Source organism: Zingiber officinale, chromosome 4B (assembly GCF_018446385.1).
Source record: "Zingiber officinale cultivar Zhangliang chromosome 4B, Zo_v1.1, whole genome shotgun sequence".
In the NCBI taxonomy this organism is placed as follows: domain Eukaryota; kingdom Viridiplantae; phylum Streptophyta; class Magnoliopsida; order Zingiberales; family Zingiberaceae; genus Zingiber; species Zingiber officinale.
The window spans coordinates 84,409,978-84,432,965 of record NC_055993.1 but is presented as its reverse complement, the minus strand read 5'-3'; the positions used below and the strand labels follow the sequence as shown (position 1 = coordinate 84,432,965).

Below are 22,988 nucleotides of genomic sequence, written 5' to 3'. Positions count from 1 at the left end.
AAATAAAGAATTACTAGGGAATGCAGGAAACATCAAGCTAACCTTGATCTCTGAACTCTCAGTACGACGCCTAGAAGGATCCACTGAAGATACCAACTGTGTTCCAAGGAGACCAGCAGAAACTCCCTCACCTGGCACATTTCCTCGGAAGTTCAGAAGTGATGCTAAGCATGCTTGAAGAAATTTCAAAGCCTGTTTCCTGTAAAAAGCTTCCATGCCACCATTGTTTTGTGTAACAGCAGCAACAGCAAGATGTATGCACCGATCCAAAGGTACTAAAAATGGTGTAGAAGGCTCAAATGTAAGAATCAGGCGGAGACCATGTTCAGGATTCTCTTTGCATTCAAGAGCAAGGGGTTCCCTAAGAAAACGCCTATTTCTACCACCTAACTTACCAAGAAGTTGTAATGCTTTCGTCCCCCATGGATAAGGTAGGGGTCTTAAGTGAGACCATAAAGCAAGTATAACCTCTGACAGAACATTTGCCATGCTAGGCTCCAAGAAATCAGGATTCAAACTGTCAATCCAAAATTCAAGAGTCCGGAGCCCTAAGCTTACAAGATCGTCACTTCCTTTAAGAGCAAGAACAAGAGGTTTTGTAAGACGAGGAATGTGTGGAAGCAAAGAACTTAAACGTGCAGGTAATGTTAAACAGAGTTCTAAGATAAGATCCCTCATATCCTCAGCAGTAGGTCCTTCAAGCATCAATAGCAACATATTTAAGCAAGGTTGCAAACAAGGAATAAGATCTCGTAGAAGGGTATCAAATTTTGCACCATTCATTGACCGAAAAATATAACGAAGAAGATGCATGTAGCCAAGAGGTTTGTCACTTTCAGTAGCATTCTTCATGCAAACTTCCATTATGACAGGTATATGAGGCTGAAGTATTCGTTCACTATCTGCAGGAGCCTTTGCAGCGGCCATAAACAAAAATCGGAAGAGTTGCAAAACAAGCTTAGCTGCAGGAGTATCTGGTTGCTTTAGAGCATCAAGTTTGCTATTAACAAGGAAATGAATCAAGACATCCATAAAGGGGCGGAGTACTTTAGGATTTTGCAAGAGTGTAGAAAATATGTGAAGCAACTGAGTGTTGTTTATCATGCATTCAAAAAGTTCAGGCATACAAAGAGAAAATATGTCCATGAGGTCTCTAGGTTCAATTATAACTAGAATCTGTGAAAAATGCTGAAGCATTTCCCTTTCCTCATCCTTTTCCTTATACAGTGCCAAGCAGTGAACTCCACTCTTCAGAACCCCAGTTGCCTTCCTAACCTATTTCAACAGAAAATCAGGATAAAAGACATGAAGCCAAAAAGAAAAGACAACCTGAAATACCTCATCTTCTCGCATCCCTTTAAATGTTTGAGGAAGTGGAACATTAGTTGATGGGGAGGCCTGCATTTGCTGTTGAGCACCATGTGATGATGATGACACCTATGTGAAGAAATTGAGATCAGAAAATCATTACAAATATCCTATTGGGTTCCACAGTTAAAATAAAAATATCTAAACCTGTGAGCGTGGCATATGAGCATTTGTAATGCTCCAAATTATAGTCTTCATTCCTGTGTAATTATCAGCAAATCAATATTATAAAACACAATGGAGTACTGACATCCAAAGTTTGAGAAAGGAAATAAACCTCACTAGCGCATCATGATTGAAAGGCTTAAAAAAAGATGCCTAATGACAGATAATAGATCACAGCTGATAAGGATATGGTCCATGGATCCTTTTCAGATATATTCAGATCTGATTTTAGTGAAAGATCACTACTAGAACTATACAGTATATACAGCCAAATGTTCTTTTATACTTTCCTAATCAAGGTCTTGTATTTAAAATTTCGACCAGTGTTAGAGTTTTGGTCCCAGAGCACCTGTGATGGGCCGCCATGACCTCACGACACCCTTTGTGACCTCACGAAGGGCCGCTGCAAGATCAGGGCACCATCAGCAACCTCGCAACGGCCTCGCGATCATGACGCTGATTCCATGCCAGAATGGTAAATACCATCCGAATGCATAGTCCACAACACAGACATAATTGCCAAAAAGTGATTTACATAGGTCAGTTTAAAATATCGTGTCGTTTCGTCAAGTACGAACGAAATATTTCATTCCACCCACGACCGAAACTAACATGCCTCGGATGCCAACACGCTTTGAGGCCCTACGGATATGTCATGTGGGACCACGGAGACTACGGACGCTTAGCGCAGGCCCGCATACACGTTAAAGAGGCCCGCAGTCGCCGCGACACGCGCGACCCTGCACGGAACAGCAACAAAGTGTATAACTTAGTTTAATTAAAGCCTAATAAAACTATCCCATTAATTATATATATATATATATATATATATAGATTAAATTTTTATTTTTAGTTAATATATTTTATATTTAAAAAATACCAAAATCATATCAACATAATACGATATACCAAAACCGTATCGTTCCAGTCCGAGAAGGAAACCTCAGCACGGGTCAAGATTTTAAACCATGCATAGGTCTCTTTTGGGCATTACAAACAATACTCATAGACTTGACCAATTCAACACTTAGCTAACTCTTACAATAAAAGCAAATGTTAGCATTTATAATAACCCCTTACATCTATCCAACAACTTGTCAGCAATATTTTTAGGAAACAATGATTCATAATCACTGAAATACTGGACTGTGTATTGTACAAAATTTACATATGAGGGTCAAACTATGTGCCCCCAAACTCAACTATGCATCTAAAGGTATCATCTAAACATGTCTAAAACATCCTAAATGGCTTTATGTCCTTCAACTGTTCAACATTCAATTGGAATATTATCACGATCACAAATTTTAATTTGCCATAACTTTGGAATCCAAGAAATTCACAACAATATTCAAAGCTTAAAACTAACAATTAATTAATAGGCTGACAATAGTGCTAACATTTTTCATAATTACATCAGTCGAAGTCGCTGTGTCATGTAACATTAATTCAGAAAACATGTAAGATTTGTCTTTAACAGCCTAGTTGTTTCACATAGGTATATTCTGTATAATGTACTTTCCATGGTTTATAGAGGAGATTTTGTGTTTGAATGGAGAGGAAAATATTCTCCCTCTTCTCTGACAAACTGACAAGGGAGGATTGTGGAGAGTATGCAGATGAGGACAGTAGGCAGAGGAGGGGTTTGTCGCTGATCAAAGGGGCACTCACCGATCAAGGCAGAAGGCTTGCAAATGGATGGGGGCAGATAACTTTCACTCATTTTGGGAGGTCATTTTCCTCCAAAATGTCTATAACTTCCATTGTAGGTCCTTTCACAGACTTAATATTAAAATTTTCTTCAAGCCTAACTTTACATTGCACCAGAGATCATAGGAAAAATATTTCACAAGAAACAAGATAGCACACAAAGACAACACAATAGCCTGAAATTCTCTTCATTGTAATTTTGTTTGTCATTGTGGAATCCATCAAAATTGTTTTACAGTATCTTCTTGATCTTAATTGAGTTGATTGTGCCAATTACATATATTAGGAGATCATCTTTGTTCATCTATTTAGATTTGCATACAGGGCCCAAGTGAAGGATATGATCATCAAACACAGGACTCTCACAACAAGACCCAAGAAAAGAAAGACCACAAACAAACTGGTCTTTAGACAAATCGTAATTGCAAAATTATGATCCATAAGTTTCTTCAGATGGGAAAAAGGACAAAATAACTGCAGTGCATTAGATAAATAATATTAAATTCAAGGGTCTAGTAGTAGAGTCAGTACCAATCACCAATGTTTTAATTAAATTTTTGTAATCACCGACTTCTTTGGCATATTCCAATGGAGTCTGAAAGTTAAGAACAGCCTACAGGAAGAGTGAAAAAAAAAAAAAAAACAGATTAATAAAGCACAAGAATACCGATTAAACTTCTACGAATGTACTGAACAATTCTAAACTACAACAAAGCATGAATCAAGAATGAAAAGATAGGTATGCAATGTAATATGACAAAGCAGAAACAAAAAGTAGAAACTGTTGTTTTTGGAGCAGCCAGAAATATATAGATAAGTGTTATTGGTAATTTTGGTATTTTTTACTTCAGAGCTTTTTGGGCTAACTTTCAGAAAAATGTTCCTTGGTATATGATGGAAGTGAATGAAACAAAATGAAGTCAACAACACCAAGATAACACAACTACAGAAAAAAAACGTCGAAGGAAGAAAATGGAGCAAAGACCCAACAGACGCTGAGTATTAGTTAAACATCAAGGAAGTTCTCAGACGAGCACCAGGAAGTTTTAGAGGAACAAATGTATTTCAGTACCTGAATGGGAACTTCAAGTTTTGACCTCAAGGAAGAATATTCTCTTCCTTCCTCTCCATCTTCCAAGAGCTGCAGCAGTGTGCAAAATGTAGTAAGAAGATAGATGCTAAACAAGACAAACACAATCTAGACACACCTGATGAGAAAGTAAATTGCAAAACTAAGAACATGCACATGTAATAACAATTAACACAGACAAAAAAATGCTCCAATGTGTATGTGAAATATAACCAGAAGATTTAACTATGCCAGAACAAATGAATCATCGGAGAGAGAACCTAACCGGGCTGCAGAAGTGGAACAAACTATGAAAACAAAAAAAAAAAATTAGCTCCTCTGTCCTGACTTATTGGAGATTACCTAGGTTTTGTACATCATTAGGATTCAGTGATCCCATATTATTTTAATCTCCTTCAAAGTTACGTAGAGTTTCCTTCACACCCCTTACCCACACACACTTTCCAATACAGTACTGCACCAATTTATTAGGGGACAAGAAATTTGAAATTCCAACACAAGTATAGCAAACCTCCACTATAAACACTCAGCTGCATTACTGCAGAACCGTGGCCATGTTTGTGCCACATATACACCTTGCCCCGATAGAACTCCAGTATGAGCACAACCGCAGTGGTAAGAAGAAAATCTCACAAGTGCAACAATATAGAGAATCAAAATTATCAAAAGGATTGCAATTTCCTAACTCTGCCCTTGTTCAGTTATTATTTTACTTGTGAATCAAGCATATAATCTTGCATCATTGCAGTCTTGATTGAAAGTTGCTGTACGTATGAAACAACAAGTAATAAAACAGATGCAATACATTACAAGACGCAACAAATTTCACGAGGACCTAGTCTTGACAACTTGCTGATACATGCATAAACAAGGACAAAAAGTATATGCACATTTTATATATTGTGGTTCAGTAATTACTAAATCAGTGCTTATTTGGAACTAAATAATCCTTCCATTTGCAAGCACCAGGAAGAGATTCCACGACTGTACCAAACTATTACTTATCACCTATAACAACAAACTACGATAGATTTTATCAATAGGTAACAGAAGCAAACATAAAAGGAAATATAGAAAACTACAGCTTAACTATTATACAAAGTTACATATATTGATATAACCATATGTAACACAGTAGAGGTAGGTTTGAATCAACAGAGAGTCAAAGTACCTGAGGTACAATGCGTTTGAAGGATCCAAATTTTCCAACAAAAGTGTCCAGAATGCGACCCTAAACATGAAAAACAATAAGAACCCAAAAAAACGTGTGAAAAATATTTTTTTTATGGACAAAATAACCTAGATCAAAAACATAACAATTTGTACCAATAAAACTCGTGCTTCATCCATGCTCTGAAGGTCGACTCCCTTGTCATATATTGGCTCCACCTAAGGCCCAAAATAGTCAGTCAGTGATAAAATATATGTATTAGAAAAATTATTTTCAGATTATTCAAAAATAGTATGTAAGAATTTAAGTTGATTCAACTTTCTTCAGGGAAACAAAGTTTCAAACCAGATTAAGCATCAGGCGGGCACAGGTTGTGTGAATGACCAGGGTTAAAGATGAGTCATGCATATTTCTTGAGAACAGATAGATAATCCGCGACAACTGCATGAAAGAAATATCAAGCAGTATTGATTGCAAATGCAAAAGAAAATAACAATATACTTGGCTAGTCAAACAACTTGAAGAGATAAAACTGATGCTCAATAATCCCTTACTGTAAATATGTAGCAACAAAGTTCTTAGTGGATTTCATGTCAAATCAAATTGGCCTAACACTCATAACAAAAAAATCACATAAATTAACATTCCAAAACGAAAATCTATTGGTTAACAAGACATATGCCAAGTATTCCTTGCACAAAACCAAATATTTTAACTCTACCCAAGCATCTAATGAGAACAACAATGAATATGGTAACTAAAAAAATGATCTAGTACATGTGTGTGGTTTTGTGCTAAAAATTTTTATATTAACAAATTTGTTCTAACATATACATTATAAATCATGCTTAACACCCATGTGTTATGTGAATGTATATTAATTGTGGAGGCAAAAACAGAATTGTGTGGCAAAGTTTAAATAACATATACTACTACTACAACAACCAAACCTTATCCCACTAGGTGGGGTTGGCATTGTTGTTGTTGTTTAATGGATCCATTTGAACATTTGTCTTAGTTTAACGCTAGCTGGCAATTATACAACCCTCCTCCTTTATCCGGACTTGAGACCGGCTAAGAGTGAACTCATCCAAAGTTTAAATAACATGTACCATCTGGAAATTGGATCAACTATCAAACAAGGAAAGAAAAGATCAAAATGAAAAAAAAAAAAAAAAAAATTAACTAACATCATTTTCTCAGGAAGATTATGCATGTACTTATTCTGTTGCATATAGCAATATCTTCCAAAGTGAATGAAGATTGCAGAACTAAAAATCTTAAACAGGTTTGCTCAAGACTAGGCGTAGTCAAAGTATTTTGAGATTATGATCAACTATCAAACAAGGAAAGAAAAGATCAAAATGAAAAAAAAAAAAAATTAACTAACATCATTTTCTCAGGAAGATTATGCATGTACTTATTCTGTTGCATATAGCAATATCTTCCAAAGTGAATGAAGATTGCAGAACTAAAAATCTTAAACAGGTTTGCTCAAGACTAGGCGTAGTCAAAGTATTTTGAGATTATGATCTTGATTTTCTGACTAAATACCAATTGCCAATGTTTTGAATGATCAAATTTACTTGAATTTTCTTGTCTTGTATAATGCTACTTTTATCTATCCTACACACCTGTGCAATATATTGCATCTTTACTTTTTTTAGAATTTAACAGAATAAAGTGGCAATTGCCAGATTAAAATTAAGAATGTGATTTCAAGTTCAAGGTTTGTAGATTTACCCTGAATTAATATAAATAATTTAAAATATCTTCTCTAATATATATTACCTAGGTAAGCTCAACCAGATAGATGTCCAGGTCGTCATGTATTCCAACATGGACCCACTGACCACTGGTCCAATAAACTAATAATATAGAGCATTATTTGGGTTGATGTCAGTAGGGATGGCAATTTTCCCTACGGGGCCCTCCCGTAGGAAAAACCCGAAACGGGGGAGGGTTCGGGGAGTTGTTTCGGGTATGGGTTCAGGTTCGAGGATTTTTAAAATCCCCGAAGTTAAACCAGGGCGAGTATGGGGATGTTATCCCCATCCTCGAATCCGTCCCGATTTTAATAATAATAATAATAATAAAAGTTGGATAAAAATCCCTCTGTCGTTCTACTCTTCGCTCACGTCGATCTCCGCCGACGCCACTCCCTTCGACGCCTCTCTAGTCTCCCGTCGTCGCTCCCTTCCAAGTTCGATCTTTGCCCTGCGCCTCTCTAGTCTCCCATCATCGGCATTAGCCTACACATCCTCGTATGTCATCGATCACTGGATCTGCATCTCCCATCGGCTCTTGCATGTCGTATCCATCGTCGCTCATCACATCCCCACTCAATTTCCACTGCAGTTTAACATTTCAAAGGTTGCTTCGATCAATGAGATGAGCCATATTTCAAGTTTTTGTTTGTGTCAATTTCTCTCTTCTCTTTCTCTTCCTGGATTCATGAATTCTACTTCGCTTCCTCTGCTGGGGAGATGGTGGAGCTTGCTCTTTGATTGCTTGAGCCTGGTTGGATGGCTGGCTGGCTGGCTAGCTCTGGTGGACTACTGAAGTATTCTCATTCAAGGCTTCACTTGATTGCTTTGGTGGAGGTCCTAGTTGAAGTGGAATGGATGACCTAGCCCCTAGATTGGTCTTTCCTTTAGTATGGGAGGGCAACTCTCTTCTAGTGGAGAACTTGTCTGATGGGGACTCGTGAACCTCCCCTCCCTTCTCTTTAAGCTCGGTCGATCGGGGGTAGCTATTGATGATGCAATCTCATTCTAGTAGTGGATGTCGTAGGAACGAATTTGCTTCAGACAGGTCTTCTGTCATTATTTGTCTGTTCTTCTGCCTTGCTATAGTTTTTAAATTAATACTTTTATTTCTATCTGAGTTCAGTCCATTAACACACGCTTACCTTAAAATAATTCAACTTTTTGCTTTACAAGTTCTTGTTAATGTAGGGATTATTTGGATGAGTAGAATATGATTTTTTTGATATTATGATATATCATTTCAGATGGAAATTAATGATAAAGAGGTTGAGGGTGTTAGGCAAACTACTCCAACTGTGGGAAGTCAAGTTCTTGCATCGACAGCATCGCATTCGCAAAATGAGGGTGTTCCAATCCAGGAAAACGAAGCAACTCTAAATAAGATTTTGGATGTTGAAATTGTGGATACAGATGGTGGAAAGAAAAGCAAATTTAGATCTATTCATGGGATCATTTTGAGAAAAAGCTAATTGGAGGAAAATGGAAAGTGGTCTGCAATGATTGTAAGAAGACCTTACGTGGTGATACTAAGAATGGTACCAAGCATTTACTTGACCACATAAAAACATGCTTGCACAAAAAATAGAAGACTATAAAACAATCCCTATTACAGCCAACAAAATCCAATGATGGAACAATGCAACTTGGGGCATACCATTTCAACCAAGATCAAGCGAGGGCAGAGCTTGCAAATATGACTATATTGCATGAGTATCCGTTATCTATGGTTGATCATCTGGGCTTTAGAATGTACTCTCATGCCTTGCAACCAATATTTAAAGTTGTTTCCCAAAACACAATCAAGACTGGCATCATGAAGATATTCTAGTATGAAAGAAATAAAACAATGAAATTATTAGACTCTAAGGCTAGTCGAATTGCGTTGACAACTGATATGTGGACGTCAAGTAATCAGAGAAAAGAGGATTCATGGTCATCACTTCACACTTCATCGATGTTTCATGGAAATTACAAAGTCATCTCGTCAGGTAAATTTTTTTCTCTTTAACTTTATACTTGTATTTACCATTAATAGTATTACTATTATCATTAAAATTTATTATATTTCTTTTTTTTTTGCTAGGTTTATATATGTGTCATGTCCACATACTGAGGTCCTCACAAATGCACTTGTTGATTGCCTCTTAGATTGGAACTTGGATCATAAGTTATCTACTTTAATTGTTGATAATTGCACAACTAATGATGCTATGATTGAGCTTATTCTGTACAAGCTTCCTCCAAGTTCACTTATCTTGGAAAGAAAATTATTTCACATGCGGTGTTGTGCCCATAATTTGTAGAATCGTGATCCTACGTAGAATCGATTTAAGGTCAGGATCGGATCGGTCGGGATCGGATCGTAGAATCGTACGATCCTACCAAAAACCCTTAAAATCTTATCATACATGATTAATAATTAGAAAAAATAGCTAAAAAAACTTATTTACATATAAATAGATAACTAATTTTGCATATATATACAATCATTTACACTCAACACCTCAGAGTAAATTACTACATGTACAAATTTAAATTAACTAGTAATTTAACTACCATTCTCACATAGTAATAACATTTATATTTTCATATCATAAAATAAAATAATATAAAATTTCTATTAAAACAATAATAATAACACATTCAACGTCAAAAATATTTCCTTAGTTTATAAGATGATCCAATTTAAAGGTCAACAAAACACCTAACGTACATATCAAAAGATATTGAATCCTTTGATTCAAATATAAATGCCGGAAATAATCTTATTGATTGATGTCACACAATACTAGACAATAGGCATCCAAAAACTCATCATTTTGGGGAAAAGAAATGATAGAATATTATTGATAAAAACTAACTCAAAAATAATTAAACATATGTTTAAATAATGTAAAACCCTAACAAGAAAAAGAAAAGAAAAAAAAGATTAAATCTCCTGGGCATCTGAAAAAGATTTAAATGATATTTTTTTGGTTTTGAAATAAGGTGGTTAAGGATAAACTTTGAAATTTATTAAAGATCTCTGAACAAGCTTTGATTTGATATATTAGAGGCCCCGCAGTTCAATCCGAGTCAAAAGTTATGACCTCTCAAAGCTTCCACCGATCCTGCTCCGATTCTACTCCGATCCTGTTATGATCCTACCGATTCTATTCTGATCCTACCGATCCTGCTACGATCCTACTGCAAAACTCGATTCTGCACGATCCTGGATCGATTTTAGGTTTCCAGATCGTAGGATCGTACGATCCTACCATCCGGATCGCGATTTTGCAAACCTTAGCTGTGCCCATATTTTGAATTTGATTGTGAGGGATGGACTAGAATTAATCAATGATAGCATTGAAACAATTCATTATAGTGTCGCATTTTGGACATCAACTCCAAAAAGAGATGAAAAATTTATTGAAACAACTCGACAATTGAAGGTTCCAAACACAAAGAAACTGGAACTTGATTGCAAAACACGACAGAATTCTACATATTTAATGCTTAACATTGCATTGGAATATGAAGTTGTGTTTGCTCGTTTGAAACAACGTGAGACTTTATATAAAAGAGTTCCCACACAAGAAGATTGGTCAAAAGTGAGAGATTTCTTCTAAATTGGAGATGTTTTTTGATGCCACAGAGTTGTTTTCCGATACGAAGTATCCCACTATAAATCTTTTATTCTCAACTATTTGTGATATTAAGTTGGCAATTGGTGATTAACTTCTCTCGGATGAAAATGTGGGGAAAACAATGGCAACAAACATGAAAGTAATGTTTGAAAAGTATTGAGAAGCGATGAATTGTTTATTGACAATTAGGAGTATTTTAGATCCGAGGTATAAGATGAAGACCGTTCAATTCTATTATCCTCTTGTTTACGGTGATGTCTTCATATGAGATTGAAAAACTAAAGAAAAAGTTGTGTGATGTGATTGAAGAGTATGAGAAGAAATCCAAACAATCACAGGAGTGAAAAATTCACAATCTTCTTCTTCTTAAAGGCCTCCATTTCCTAAGCATGGACCGCATGGTAGTTACGCTTATAAATTTGAGATGTTCATGGATTCTAATACTAGTACTGAACATGAGAAGTCGGACTTGGATTATTATTTAGAAGAGTCCCTTTTGCCAAGAACAAGTGAGTTTGATATCTTATGTTGGTGGAAGACAAATGGGATCAAATATCCCATTTTGCATGATATTGCTAAGGATGTGCTGGCCATTCCCGTGACGACCATTGCTTCCAAATCAACATTCAGTACTAGTGGGAGGGTTTTAAGTGCTCACCATAGTAAACTTTATTATAAAACTGTCAAGGCTTTGATGTGTGCTCAAGATTGGTTATGGAGTGAAATTCAAGGTATTAAATTAGCTTTCAAATGAAATTATTTCTAATACTTTCTATATTGTTTTTCATTATAATATTTGTTATTTATTTTGTCTTATTAGATTCTACAATTTCAAATGATCAAAAGTTTGACAATGATTATAGGTAAGCTATTTTTATTATTGTATTAAAGTGTTTTAAATTTAATTAATCTTTTTTTCTATATGTCTTATTATTTTGTAGGAGTCGGAGTCTTACTCACGCACAATCACCGACAATAATTCCATAGAATGTTAGAAGTAACTCTGATGTCATTTGGTTTCTAATTATAATTCAAATCTCAATTGGTTTCTAATTAGAATTCAAATTTGTCATTTTCTTGAAATAACTTACTTGCATTTTTGTGCCTCTTTGATTGGAAGAATTGGGGAAAAAATGATGAGCTAACTTTGTGACATGAGAAAAATATATAGGCCTATGGGTTTTAGAATATAGTGAAAAAGATTGGTGCAAGACAAGAGGTAGAGTTAGGTTGAGTTGATTAATTACTAGTTTGTGTCATATGAATGTTAAGGATGCTAAAAACTTTAGTCTTGTTTATGCTACTACACTTATGGTTAAAGGTTTTGCAAATGTGACATTCTTCAAGTTTCTTATGGTTAGAATAAGTTGGTTGTTTTTTCAATCAAGTTGCAGAATTGCACTATAAAAATAGTGTATGATTTTTGTCTCACACTTTCCACTTATATTATTCACATTTTGTGTTCAAATTCACTCTAAATTCTACATTATCAATCAAACATATTTTAATTTTATGGGATAATATTTAATTTCTTTAAATTTAAGCATGGTTTAAAGTGTCGTGCCGAAACGGTCGAAACGGCGAAACGTCTCGTTCCGCTCGGCGACCGGCACCGGCACAACCCCGGCACCAGACCCACAACAGGTGCGACGTGTTGCACGACCCTGTGGCCACAACGAAGGGGTAGCTCGACCCTGCAACAATAGAGGGGTCGCATAACCTTTCTGTTGTCGCCGCGGAGGCATCGTGCGACCCTGCGGTCACTGCAAAGAGGTCGCATGGCCAACGTGTTTGTGTCAAAGGAGTCACGCAATCCCCGCGGTCATGGCTGGTCGCGCAACCCCGCAACTGTGCCGAAGTCGTGTGGGCTCGCGAGTGGTGTCGGATTTTAGATTTTTTTTAATTAAACTTAGGTTAATTATTTTAATCAACTCCTAGCTATGATCGAGATAATCTAAAGAAACTTTATTAAACTCTAATAAAATTATCTAATTAATTTTATATTTCATTTATTTTAATTTAAAAATTATAATAAATTTTTTATTTATTTATCTATTTTCATATCTTTTCCTTTTTTAAAAGATTATTTTTTATTTTGTTTATTTTTTAAATATTTATGTTAAATATTTTAGTTTTTAATTAATATATTTTATATTTAAAAAATACCGAAACTATATCGGCACGACACGATACGATACCGAAACTGTATCGTTCCGGTCTAGGACCGAAATCTCGACATGGATCGAAATTTTAAATCTTAAATTTAAGCACAGTTATCTCACCAATAAGTCATTAATAAATGTTTGTTCTTATGTATACTATCTTGTTTTCCAACTTGTCTATTACACTGTCAAATATGCTTACCATAATATCTGTCTAGGAATACACAACTTTTTCTGTTTACTTCATTCTTTCATTGTTCCATTGTCTTAATGAATTGTTGTTGAACATTCAGGATTCACCACCCAATCGAATTCGCTTAGTTACAATTCATCAAATGCTTTATCCCATCACAGTGGAGGTGTTGCAGCAAGTTTTTTCTCCATGTGGATACGTGGAGATAATTGTGACATTCCAGAAGTCAGCTGATCAGCATCTATAATTTCCTTGCTGATTTGGTCCTTATGATTTTAATATGTATTCTCCAGATATTTTTAGTCATCTATAATTCCCCTTGTTGGTTCCCCTCTTTGTTTTTGTTCCTTGTTGGTTTATTTCATTTTCAAAAGCAATTGCCTTTCTTGTTGTTTATGTTGGTAGAACACACTTTGAGTTATTAACATTTTTATCATGGCATAAGCTTTTTGAAACATAACATATCATTTTTTATCATGGCAGAAGTAATTGTCATTCTTGAATGTAATGTTTTATTTGTTCGTGAGGTTAGCTTTGGTTTCGGGGCTTCTTTTTCTCCCTCAAATCAAGGATTAGAAAAAATTGTCATTCTTTTTCTCCCTAAACAATGTTCACAAGTTGGGGTTTCCTCGATCAAAAAAAATTGGGGTGGGATTCCCCGATCAAAAAAATTGGGGATGAGGACAGGGACGGGGGCGAGGATAAGGATTTAATGGTCGGGGCCGGGGATTCCCCGATTCGAAAAAATCAGGTTTGGGGGCGAGGTTGGGGATGGGGGCAGGGATATAATTCGGGGGCAGGATGGGATGACAAACCCGCCCTCACCCTGCCCCATTGTCATCCTTAGATATCTTTTCCATCCTTAAAATAATATCAATATTAGTTTTCTTAACAATAAGTATTGCTCCGGTTTAAAATCTCGAATCGTATCGGAGTTTTGATTTATGACACATGTCAATATGGTTTTAGTATTTTTAAAATATAAATATATTAGTAAAAATAAATAATTTAATTTAAATATTAAAAAATAAAAATAAAAAAATATTTTAAAAAATCATTGCATCACTATATACTAAATAAAAAATTATTATATACTTTTGAAATTAAAATAAATAAATAAAATATATATTAAATTAATGAGATAATTTTATTAGGCTTTGATGAAGTTTTTTTTTGGATAACCCATATGTCCAGTTCTTACGATCCAACTAATCCTAGAAACAAACCGCCTAACCCCACATATGTTTCCCGCAAATTCCCAGTCTAAATCACAGAAGTGCATCATCAGGTCGTCAGCAGCCAACCCTCGCAGCCTTCGACATCCCTATAAGACCATCTAACGCTGAATCAGTTCTCAACTTGTGAAGACAAACTCATGGGCCTTTTCCACCCATGTGTACTTAGGTACACGGCCGCCTAGCCCAAGTTTTCCACTAAATTCAGCATCAAACATGTCCCAACAAAGGATTGAACCACGACACTTTGAGAATCCTCATTACGCCTTAACCACTACACCATACCCATGGGGGCTTTAATGAAGCCTATTTAGATTATCATATTCATAACTAGGAGTTGATTGAAATTATTAACTTAAGTTCTAATTTATTTATTTTTTTCTTTTGTGGGCATCGTGTGAGCATCCCCGCCACCACCCGCAAAGGTCGCAGCACTTCGTGCCCCTGCAGAGGGCCTCTGCGAAGGCACAGTGTCCCTGTGCCCCTCGCAGAGGGCCGCCGCCCGACGCAGCACCCTTCGCCTCAATGGAGGGAAGCTGTAGGGTCGCGGCACCCTCGTAGCGGAAGGCCTCCTTGAGGTTGCAACACCCTCTGCAACCTCGCTACGACCTCACAAGGTTGTCATGACCTCGCGACAGCTTCGCGGTCGTGGTGCCGGTATGTACCATTCCCAATCCCGCGTTGGAACAATAAATACCACATGTTCTGGGCGCCATGGCTCAATATTTCAATCCATGGTATCGCTCAAGTTAATAGTTAATAACTTCACTTCTTGAGCATTTTAGTGTAGCTTGAGTGTTGTCTTACATATCAGTATAATCTCCAGGCATCCCCTCTCCTCTGTCAGCTACTTATTAGCCTTCACCTTGGCTTCAAACCCTATTGCGTTCCCCAAAATGCCATAGTACAACTGTAATTCTGGGCATATATTACTAGTTGACTGGTCCACTCAAATTGCTTTAATTATCAGCAGTTTTTTGGTTGCCTTCAAATGAATTTCACATGATTATCAATCTCACAATGGAATTCTACGTGATTTCAGAGAGTTTTCCAAATTATTGGCAAATTCAGACTGTTCATCAATCCCAATCCCATTAGACATCCAGATCAAGAAATGTCCATTTTGAAATTGATGAATAAATATTTAGCAATTTGACAATACTTTCCAGGAATTTACAAGCATTGGCTTTCTCAGTTTTAGTCAGATCAGCATAAATCAGTGTCAATGAGGATTTTATGTTGCTTTACTAAATTGACAGAATCAGTTATTCTTTTGAATAATCGATAGACCTAGTTAAATCAAAATTGCTCAAAAATAAGTTTGCATGGTAAGAAAGAGATCAGCAGTAAGCCAAGTTAATCAATATCAATTTGATTTCAAAGGCTGCAAATTTGTCTGTTCAAATGAAAATTTAGTGATGGAACTTCCCTATACGAAAAAATTCAGATGATTTTCTTTGTAAGAGGATTATGAACTATCATATGGGGGTAGCAAGTGCCAGAAATATTTTGTGAACAAATGGTTGTAAAAGCTCATGTAAAAAAACATCATTTACTAGATAATTGAATTCTGATATAGTTATTGGGATAGTCATATATGTCATATGAGACACAGCAAGAAGACGAGACAAAAATCTACAAAACTATTCACTGAAATGATACAAGGAAGATTGAGATTTATAATCTTCATGGGTTCAGAATGTGAGACACTCTATCAAGTCGAATCTTCTGTTTTTCTCAGTAGCTCGGTGACAGAGTGGTCTGCTATTAACTGACTGATTGCAGGTTTCAATCCAACTTGTGCAGATTAGATTTCATTCTTACTAAAAGAATGTACAACGGAATTAGGTAAACAGTTAGGAGTAGGTAAACCGTTTGCTCGACTATGCTGCTAGTGGCTCTCAGGAAATCAGAATAAGAGAGCACTAAATCAGTGCTAATGAATCAATACGTACACCAACTTTCGAGAAATATCCTTAAAGAAAATTAAAGTTTAAATTTGAAACAAATTTGGGGGAAAAAAAAAGATCTGAAGCTGGTATAGTTCTCTATACAGAAGTATGTCATTGTACTAAACTAACTGTACAGGAATATAGGATGAACATCTTGAAGAAATGGAAATATCAAAAAAGGTAATCTTTTTATTAAATGCTTCCTTATATTGTTTACATATGAAGGATTAGTAATTTTTTATATGATGAGATGAGATACACCACATAAAATAACAACAATCTAGCTCCTGACTTTATTAAAAAAAAAGGAATATCCATTACATTGCCAACTTGCTGGCTTTATAATGGGATTATCAGTATATCTCATTGAATTTCTTCAGAACATTTTTTCTAGGATCAGATTCATACGAGCAAGAGCAAAAGTTAGGGAAAGAAATGAGACAGGGAAAAGAGATTGGAAAATTGCATAGGGAAGTATTTTCCTAATCTGTAATTCCTTAGCAGGAAAGAGAAAGGAAAATTTTTATTTTCTGAAATTGAATGCTTTAAAACACCCAAAAAAGTGTTTGGCGATATAAAATTGAGGCAAAGCCTGTCAAACACACATGATTAACATTTCAGACCTGATTGGGGCAGAAGCAAAAAGGAATGTAACTGAGGTAATAACTTCCCAATGGCTTCCCTGCATCCTGTGATTTCCACTCCAGGAAATGCCAGTAAATAGCATCTTGGATAGCTTTTATCTAGGCCATTTTCCTTTTATATAGAAAGCTAGTCACTAAATTTCAATGAATAATTTATGAATTATAACTAGAGCTCCCATCGTGGTTTTGGCCAAATACTACTAGGGACGACAAACAAAACTAGCAGAATTGGTTTGGATGCCATGGCACAATTGCTTCTCATCATGATAAAACTACTCATTATCAATTAGTAAAGGGTTGTGGATTTATTCCCCTCGCCAATTGGGTATCTCTCCTCGCATGAGAAATATTGTGATAAATAAAACATTAGCGAGTATGCAAAGGTAATACAAGTTGAACAGACTAACAAACCTGAGCAAGAGAAAGCTCCCCCCGAACATAGTGTACCATTTCTGCAAGAAGGCTATAAGCTAATGGTCTCAATGTCTCAATACAAACCCGTCCAGTCCCAATTAAAACTCTAGCAATTACAAAGTCAAAGTAAATAGTCAGAATCATTTCCTAAGAGTATAATGAAGAACATTGCAAATCTCATAAACAGAGTTCACGATAAAAGCACCAGCAACGACGATGACAATGAAAATACCATGAAAATAGCATCTCTAAGATTTTCTTACCATGAAAATATTGACAAATATTTTGCATCATAAAAATATCTAAATATTTATAGGATATTTCTAAATGTGTAATGTATACCATAAGATCAAATTGATCCTAACTCTATTTAGGAGGAAGATGCCTATAACTACCGCCCTTCACTTGTAAATCATCCTCAAGAATTAAAAGTACTCTTTAATTACTAATCACTCAAGCCCTATTGATCCCTCTTAGCTTCTCTTGTGTAGGTCACTAGCGAGTTAGGCTTACTTAGCAACTTTGCGGAAATAAGTTATCAAAGTGTCGTACTAGCGAATGCTGCTAAAATTAAATTAGGCCAGTGACAAATGGTATCAAAGTTAGGTTCCCATCATTTTGCAGCTAATTATTATGTTTAAGAGAAATGGTGTTGGACACTGAAACTTTGAGAAATCAATCTTGTGCACTAGAGAAGTAGCACATACAAGGAAGATGTAACAAGGCTAAGGCAACAGAGGTGGATGTAGTGAAGCACGAGTTGCTACCTTAAAGAAAGTTATCTACAAGGCAGGTTGCTTCTAGGTAAAGTTCATTATTGGGATTTCACCAATTGTAGAGACGAAGTGTGGAGACTTAGGTGTTGCCACCAAGAAAGTCATGCACGATTGGAAGAATACTTACCATGTGGAGTTGCAAGCTGCCAGTCAAGAGCTTGTCAAACTTAAGCATTTATGCAGTAGAAATTACAAACATATAGGCAAAAATGAACACGGGCACACACAAGGAGAATGATAGGCACACATGTGGGACTAGCTCAACGTATTAAGTGTGAGGAACCACAACTCTATCCCAATGTCAATAATAGCCATCTATAAGATGACTTCAATGCCAAAGAGGTTGATAGTTTCTTGTACAACCTTGAGAATTTTTTTTTTTTTTACTTTAAGTGCAAATAGGATGACGCTTCGAAGATTAATGGTGCATCCATCTATTTAAAAGATGTTGTGCAAATGTAGTTCCGTTGTAAGTTTCACGATAGGAATAAGGGTCTTCACTCAATAGACACTTAGGAGGACTTCAAGAGGGAACCCAAAAGGCAATGATACCCAACCAAACACCAAGATTCTCTCTCCGAAACACTATTCGACCTTCTCTTGTGTTCTTGACAAAGTTCTTATCCACCATTATTCCATGTGACATCAAGCTTCTATTGATTTGGCATTTCATTTCCGTGGTCGTTCTTCTCTATTCTCATTTCCAGGTCACTTAGTTTATTTCTTGCATCATGAAGATTTGTTCCTTTCATTGTGACTGAGTTATTCCTTCCACAACATTTTTATTGAATTTCGATGAAACTTTCAAGTTGAGTAATCCTTTCATGTTACCCTTTCAAGTTGAGATGCACATGAAACATTTCAACTAGTGTATTATAAATTTATAAGTATTTTGGTATTTTACTTCTTTATGTCAATTATAAAAAAAAAATAATATCAAAATAAATTGAATTGTAGAAGAATAGAATTGTACAATTGTTGACTGCCTAGGCACTATGCATCCGGCCAATCATCTACCAACTAGGACCATTTTTAACACATTATCCATATAGTATTAGGCTACTAGCATTATGCTTCAATAATATAATGAGAAAATTATCCATAAATTAAATATCAATTATCTAGATGACAGTTTATTAACTTAAATAAGACAAGTGTCTTTCCCTACTGCCATAATAATGAAAATATCCACTTTTTGCATATGATATTGTATAGTGCTCCATTGCTTTCATGTAGCTGGCAACTTTATAACTTAAGCCTAATTGGTAAACTCAAATGTTTATTACATGGAAGGTGTTGGACTATAAATATCCCTTGTGTTGAATCTCAGATAAGAACAAAGTTAAGATTACATGGCTACATAATTATCAGAGGCAAGTTTTGTTTTTTCCAACTACAAAATAACACAAGCAAAAATATAATTGCACCTTATCATAGTACAAGGGAGGAAACCAAATCATCCCCAGACTGAAAGCAAGCTACATGAGAGAAAACAAAGAGAGAAATTGAACTCCAAGAGAAATATAAGATGCTGGCACCTTTCATCTAAAAGTGTGTCGATAAGAGGGAACAATCCTCTCCTAATGTCAGAGCTGAGAACATGCTTTAAAGCAATCAACATTTCCTGGAAAATGGGAGAGAACGTACCTTTGAAACAAGATAAGCCAAAATTAACAAAAATGTGTTCTTACTCAGCAGACAACCCACCTTTCTAATGGAGACAGAATCTGGACAAGTTACAAGCAAATTCACTATACTCTTGCAAATACTCTCCTCATGAGGTTTTATATAATCAGCATGGGTCTTCAACAGATAAGTTAGGAATGACAAAGTCTGGATCACAAGGAAATAAAGTATGATATCAAATCGACAAGCTGATTAGAATTACAATGATAGAGGGAGAAAGACAGAGGGGAAGACCTTGACTTGTGCTCCTTTTAGTTCCACAAACTGGGGCTTCTGATTGTTGGAGACCTTCTCTGGCCCAGTGATGGAGATGGAAGAAACCAAAAGTGGCAAAAGGTAAGGGATATTCGTCTGCACGAGCTTCGGGTAGAGCTGGAACAGAAACATCACTACCAGGGGGCTCTCCGTGACTATCTTGAACGACCTCGTGCTAGGGTTCAACTGCCCGGTCCCTGAGTAGGGCGACACCACCCCGCCAATGCCACCGTGCCCAGGTGGCGCATCGAGTCCACTGCCATCATCTCCCCTGCTTCCCAATAGATGGGAAGATGGAGGTGGCGGTGGGGAAGGGGAGGCGACAGCAGGCCCGGTGGAAGAAGATGTGCTGGGGCTGCTGTTGGAGTTGAAAATGTGGGATACGGTGGCAGGGAAGTTACGGTAGATGGAGCAGACAAAATCGATGAAGGGCTGGACCTCAGCCTCGACGGTGGGGCGGAAGTTGCGAAGTAAATCGAAGATGATGCGAACAGAAATGAAAGCGTTATCCTCGTTATCGTTCGTGAGCACGGACAGAGAAAGCTTGAGAAGGTCCTGGACGAAGGGGCGGAGCACCTCGCTGTGAGGAAGGCGGTTGAGGATCTCCACCACTACGTTGCGAAGCTTGTGCTCAACGCTCTCGGTGGTCTGAGGCGACGTCAGCTGTGTGAGGATCACCGTGAAGGCGCGGAAGTAGCACCTGAGGAAGTTCAGATACTCCGCAGTGTGCGCGATCTCTAGGCTATCCCTCACCTCCATCACCATCTGCAGCCGCATCTGAACCGCTGCGGAAGCCAAGAAACAGCAGAAACCTCCATGAACAAACCATCTTTTTCCTCTCCGACCACACCGAAATCGAAGTAAGGGAAAAAAAACACAAAGAAAATACGTACACAAATCGGGCTCAATGAGGCGCTGCGCGTGCTGCTCGTAGTTGAGAATGGGCGCCATCTTCGTCGTTTCGAAACCCTAGAGAGGAAGGGCTAGTAGGGTTTAAACGGAAGGGGGAGGGGACTTCGGAGGTTTCTTCGATCTTCCGGAGACGACGAGTTCAGGCGAGAGAGGTTCGGGGCAATGCTGGTCATGGATTTGGACCCAAAATGCTGCCTTCTTCGGCCCGAAACCCAAATTGTTAAATAGGTCTTCCGTTCGACTAAAGGTTCTTCGGGCTCAATTTAGAATTTACCTGATTGGATTTCTCTGAGAGATAACTAAAGGATTTAATATTTGGATTTCAACATTGTGTATTATCAGATTGTTTTTTAAATTAAAAATGAGCATAAGAACGTTGACCTGACCGTTAAAGCTATAAATCAATCAAGAATAAGTTTAGAATTAGAGTTTATTTATACTCATTTAAAATATATACGATCAATTAAATAAATAAATTCGAACAACTAATTAAATTAAATAAATAAATAAATACATATATAAGAATTATAGTGAAGGACTAATTTAATAAAATATATATATATATATATAATAAAAAAATATTTACAATATATTATTCAACAGGGTTATCTTACAAAATTTTGAAACATAAAATTTATCAATAATAGAATCTATATCCTTTGTTAAATCTTGTCCAATATAGAGTGTCAAGTAATTTTCAAGAAAGGCATCCTACATTTTATTGTAAAGTATCGTCTTTCTTGGTGCAATATCCCTAGGTTAAGGTTGACCTGGTTAATTAAATTTGAGTTGGTTCAAGCTTGAGTCTTGATATTTGGGTTTCGATGTTTGGTAATACTTGGAGATTGCAGATGCAATCGTCCATTTGGGAAGATTGTTGATATAATTCCCCTTTGGTCAAGGTTAACCAGTTAGATATGAAGAAGAGTCAAGTAGGTCAAAGGGTTGACCAGATACTTGACTGGGAAAGTCCTAATTGGAGGTTAGGCAGTTGAAAGTCCTGGTGAGTGAAGTCAGGCAGTTGAGAAATCTCGGTGAGTGAAGTCAGGTGAAAGACCTAGTGAGTAAAGCTAGACAGTTGGAAAATCCTAGTGAATAAAACTATGTGAAAGTCCTGGTGAGTGAAGCAAGGTGAAAATCCTAATGAGTGAAGCTAGGTGAAAGTCCTTATGAGTGAAGTCAGGTGAAAGTCCTTATGAGTGAAACCAGGCAGATAGGAAGTCCTAGTGAGTGAAACTAAACAAATGGAAAGACCTGGTGAGTGAAGCCAAACACGTGGAAATCCAGGTGGGTCAAGGTTGACCAAACACTTCGTATTAAGAAGTCCAAATAGGTCAAAGGATTGACAGGATATTTGGCATAAGGAAATTCATATGAGTTAAGGCCGACCGGACATCTAGTGAAAGAAAGTCCAAGTGGGTCATGGTGGACCTGACACTTGGCACGAGATGGTAAATCTAAGTGAGTCAAGGAGGACCGCACTTGGTGATCAGAAGTTCAACGAGAAGTTAGCAAAGAGAAAGTCTATATGGGTCAAAAGCTGACCGAACACTTTGTAATCGTAAGTCCAATAGGGAGTTGGCATGGAACTAGTAAGTTCGGACGTAGTAAACTTCCGAAGGCCATAAATTTTGACTCAGATATCGGAATGAGGTGATCTTGGATGCGAAACGAAGCTCGTTTCAAGGTCTACACTTTTTATACTTGTCAATCAATTGACCAATCAATTGGAGGGGTCAATAGATCAGCCAATCGATTGGTTGATGCGATTTGGTGCAGAAATTATCTTGATCGATTGGGTAATCGATCAAAACTTCCACAATCGATTGGTCAATCAATTTAGAGAGTTTCTAAGCGAAC

At 36.7% G+C, this 22,988-nt stretch overlaps 1 protein-coding gene across 1 annotated transcript in view; it reads right to left on the bottom strand.

Moving 5' to 3' along the window:
- Positions 1–21,318, bottom strand: part of LOC121975355 (transformation/transcription domain-associated protein-like) — a 39,305-nt gene extending 17,987 nt beyond the window's left edge. Inside the window, exons 1-13 of the mRNA XM_042526956.1 lie at positions 21,110–21,318; positions 20,196–21,001; positions 19,983–20,108; positions 19,814–19,899; positions 17,497–17,605; positions 5,850–5,945; positions 5,660–5,722; positions 5,505–5,564; positions 4,316–4,384; positions 3,775–3,856; positions 1,516–1,568; positions 1,339–1,437; positions 43–1,275 (exon numbers count right to left, since the gene is read on the bottom strand). Of these exons, the coding sequence (XP_042382890.1) occupies positions 43–1,275; positions 1,339–1,437; positions 1,516–1,568; positions 3,775–3,856; positions 4,316–4,384; positions 5,505–5,564; positions 5,660–5,722; positions 5,850–5,945; positions 17,497–17,605; positions 19,814–19,899; positions 19,983–20,108; positions 20,196–21,001; positions 21,110–21,167 (2,940 nt within the window). The 5' untranslated portion in view covers positions 21,168–21,318. The remainder of the gene's footprint in view (positions 1–42; positions 1,276–1,338; positions 1,438–1,515; positions 1,569–3,774; positions 3,857–4,315; positions 4,385–5,504; positions 5,565–5,659; positions 5,723–5,849; positions 5,946–17,496; positions 17,606–19,813; positions 19,900–19,982; positions 20,109–20,195; positions 21,002–21,109) is intronic.
- Between the last annotated feature and the right edge of the window lie 1,670 nt (positions 21,319–22,988).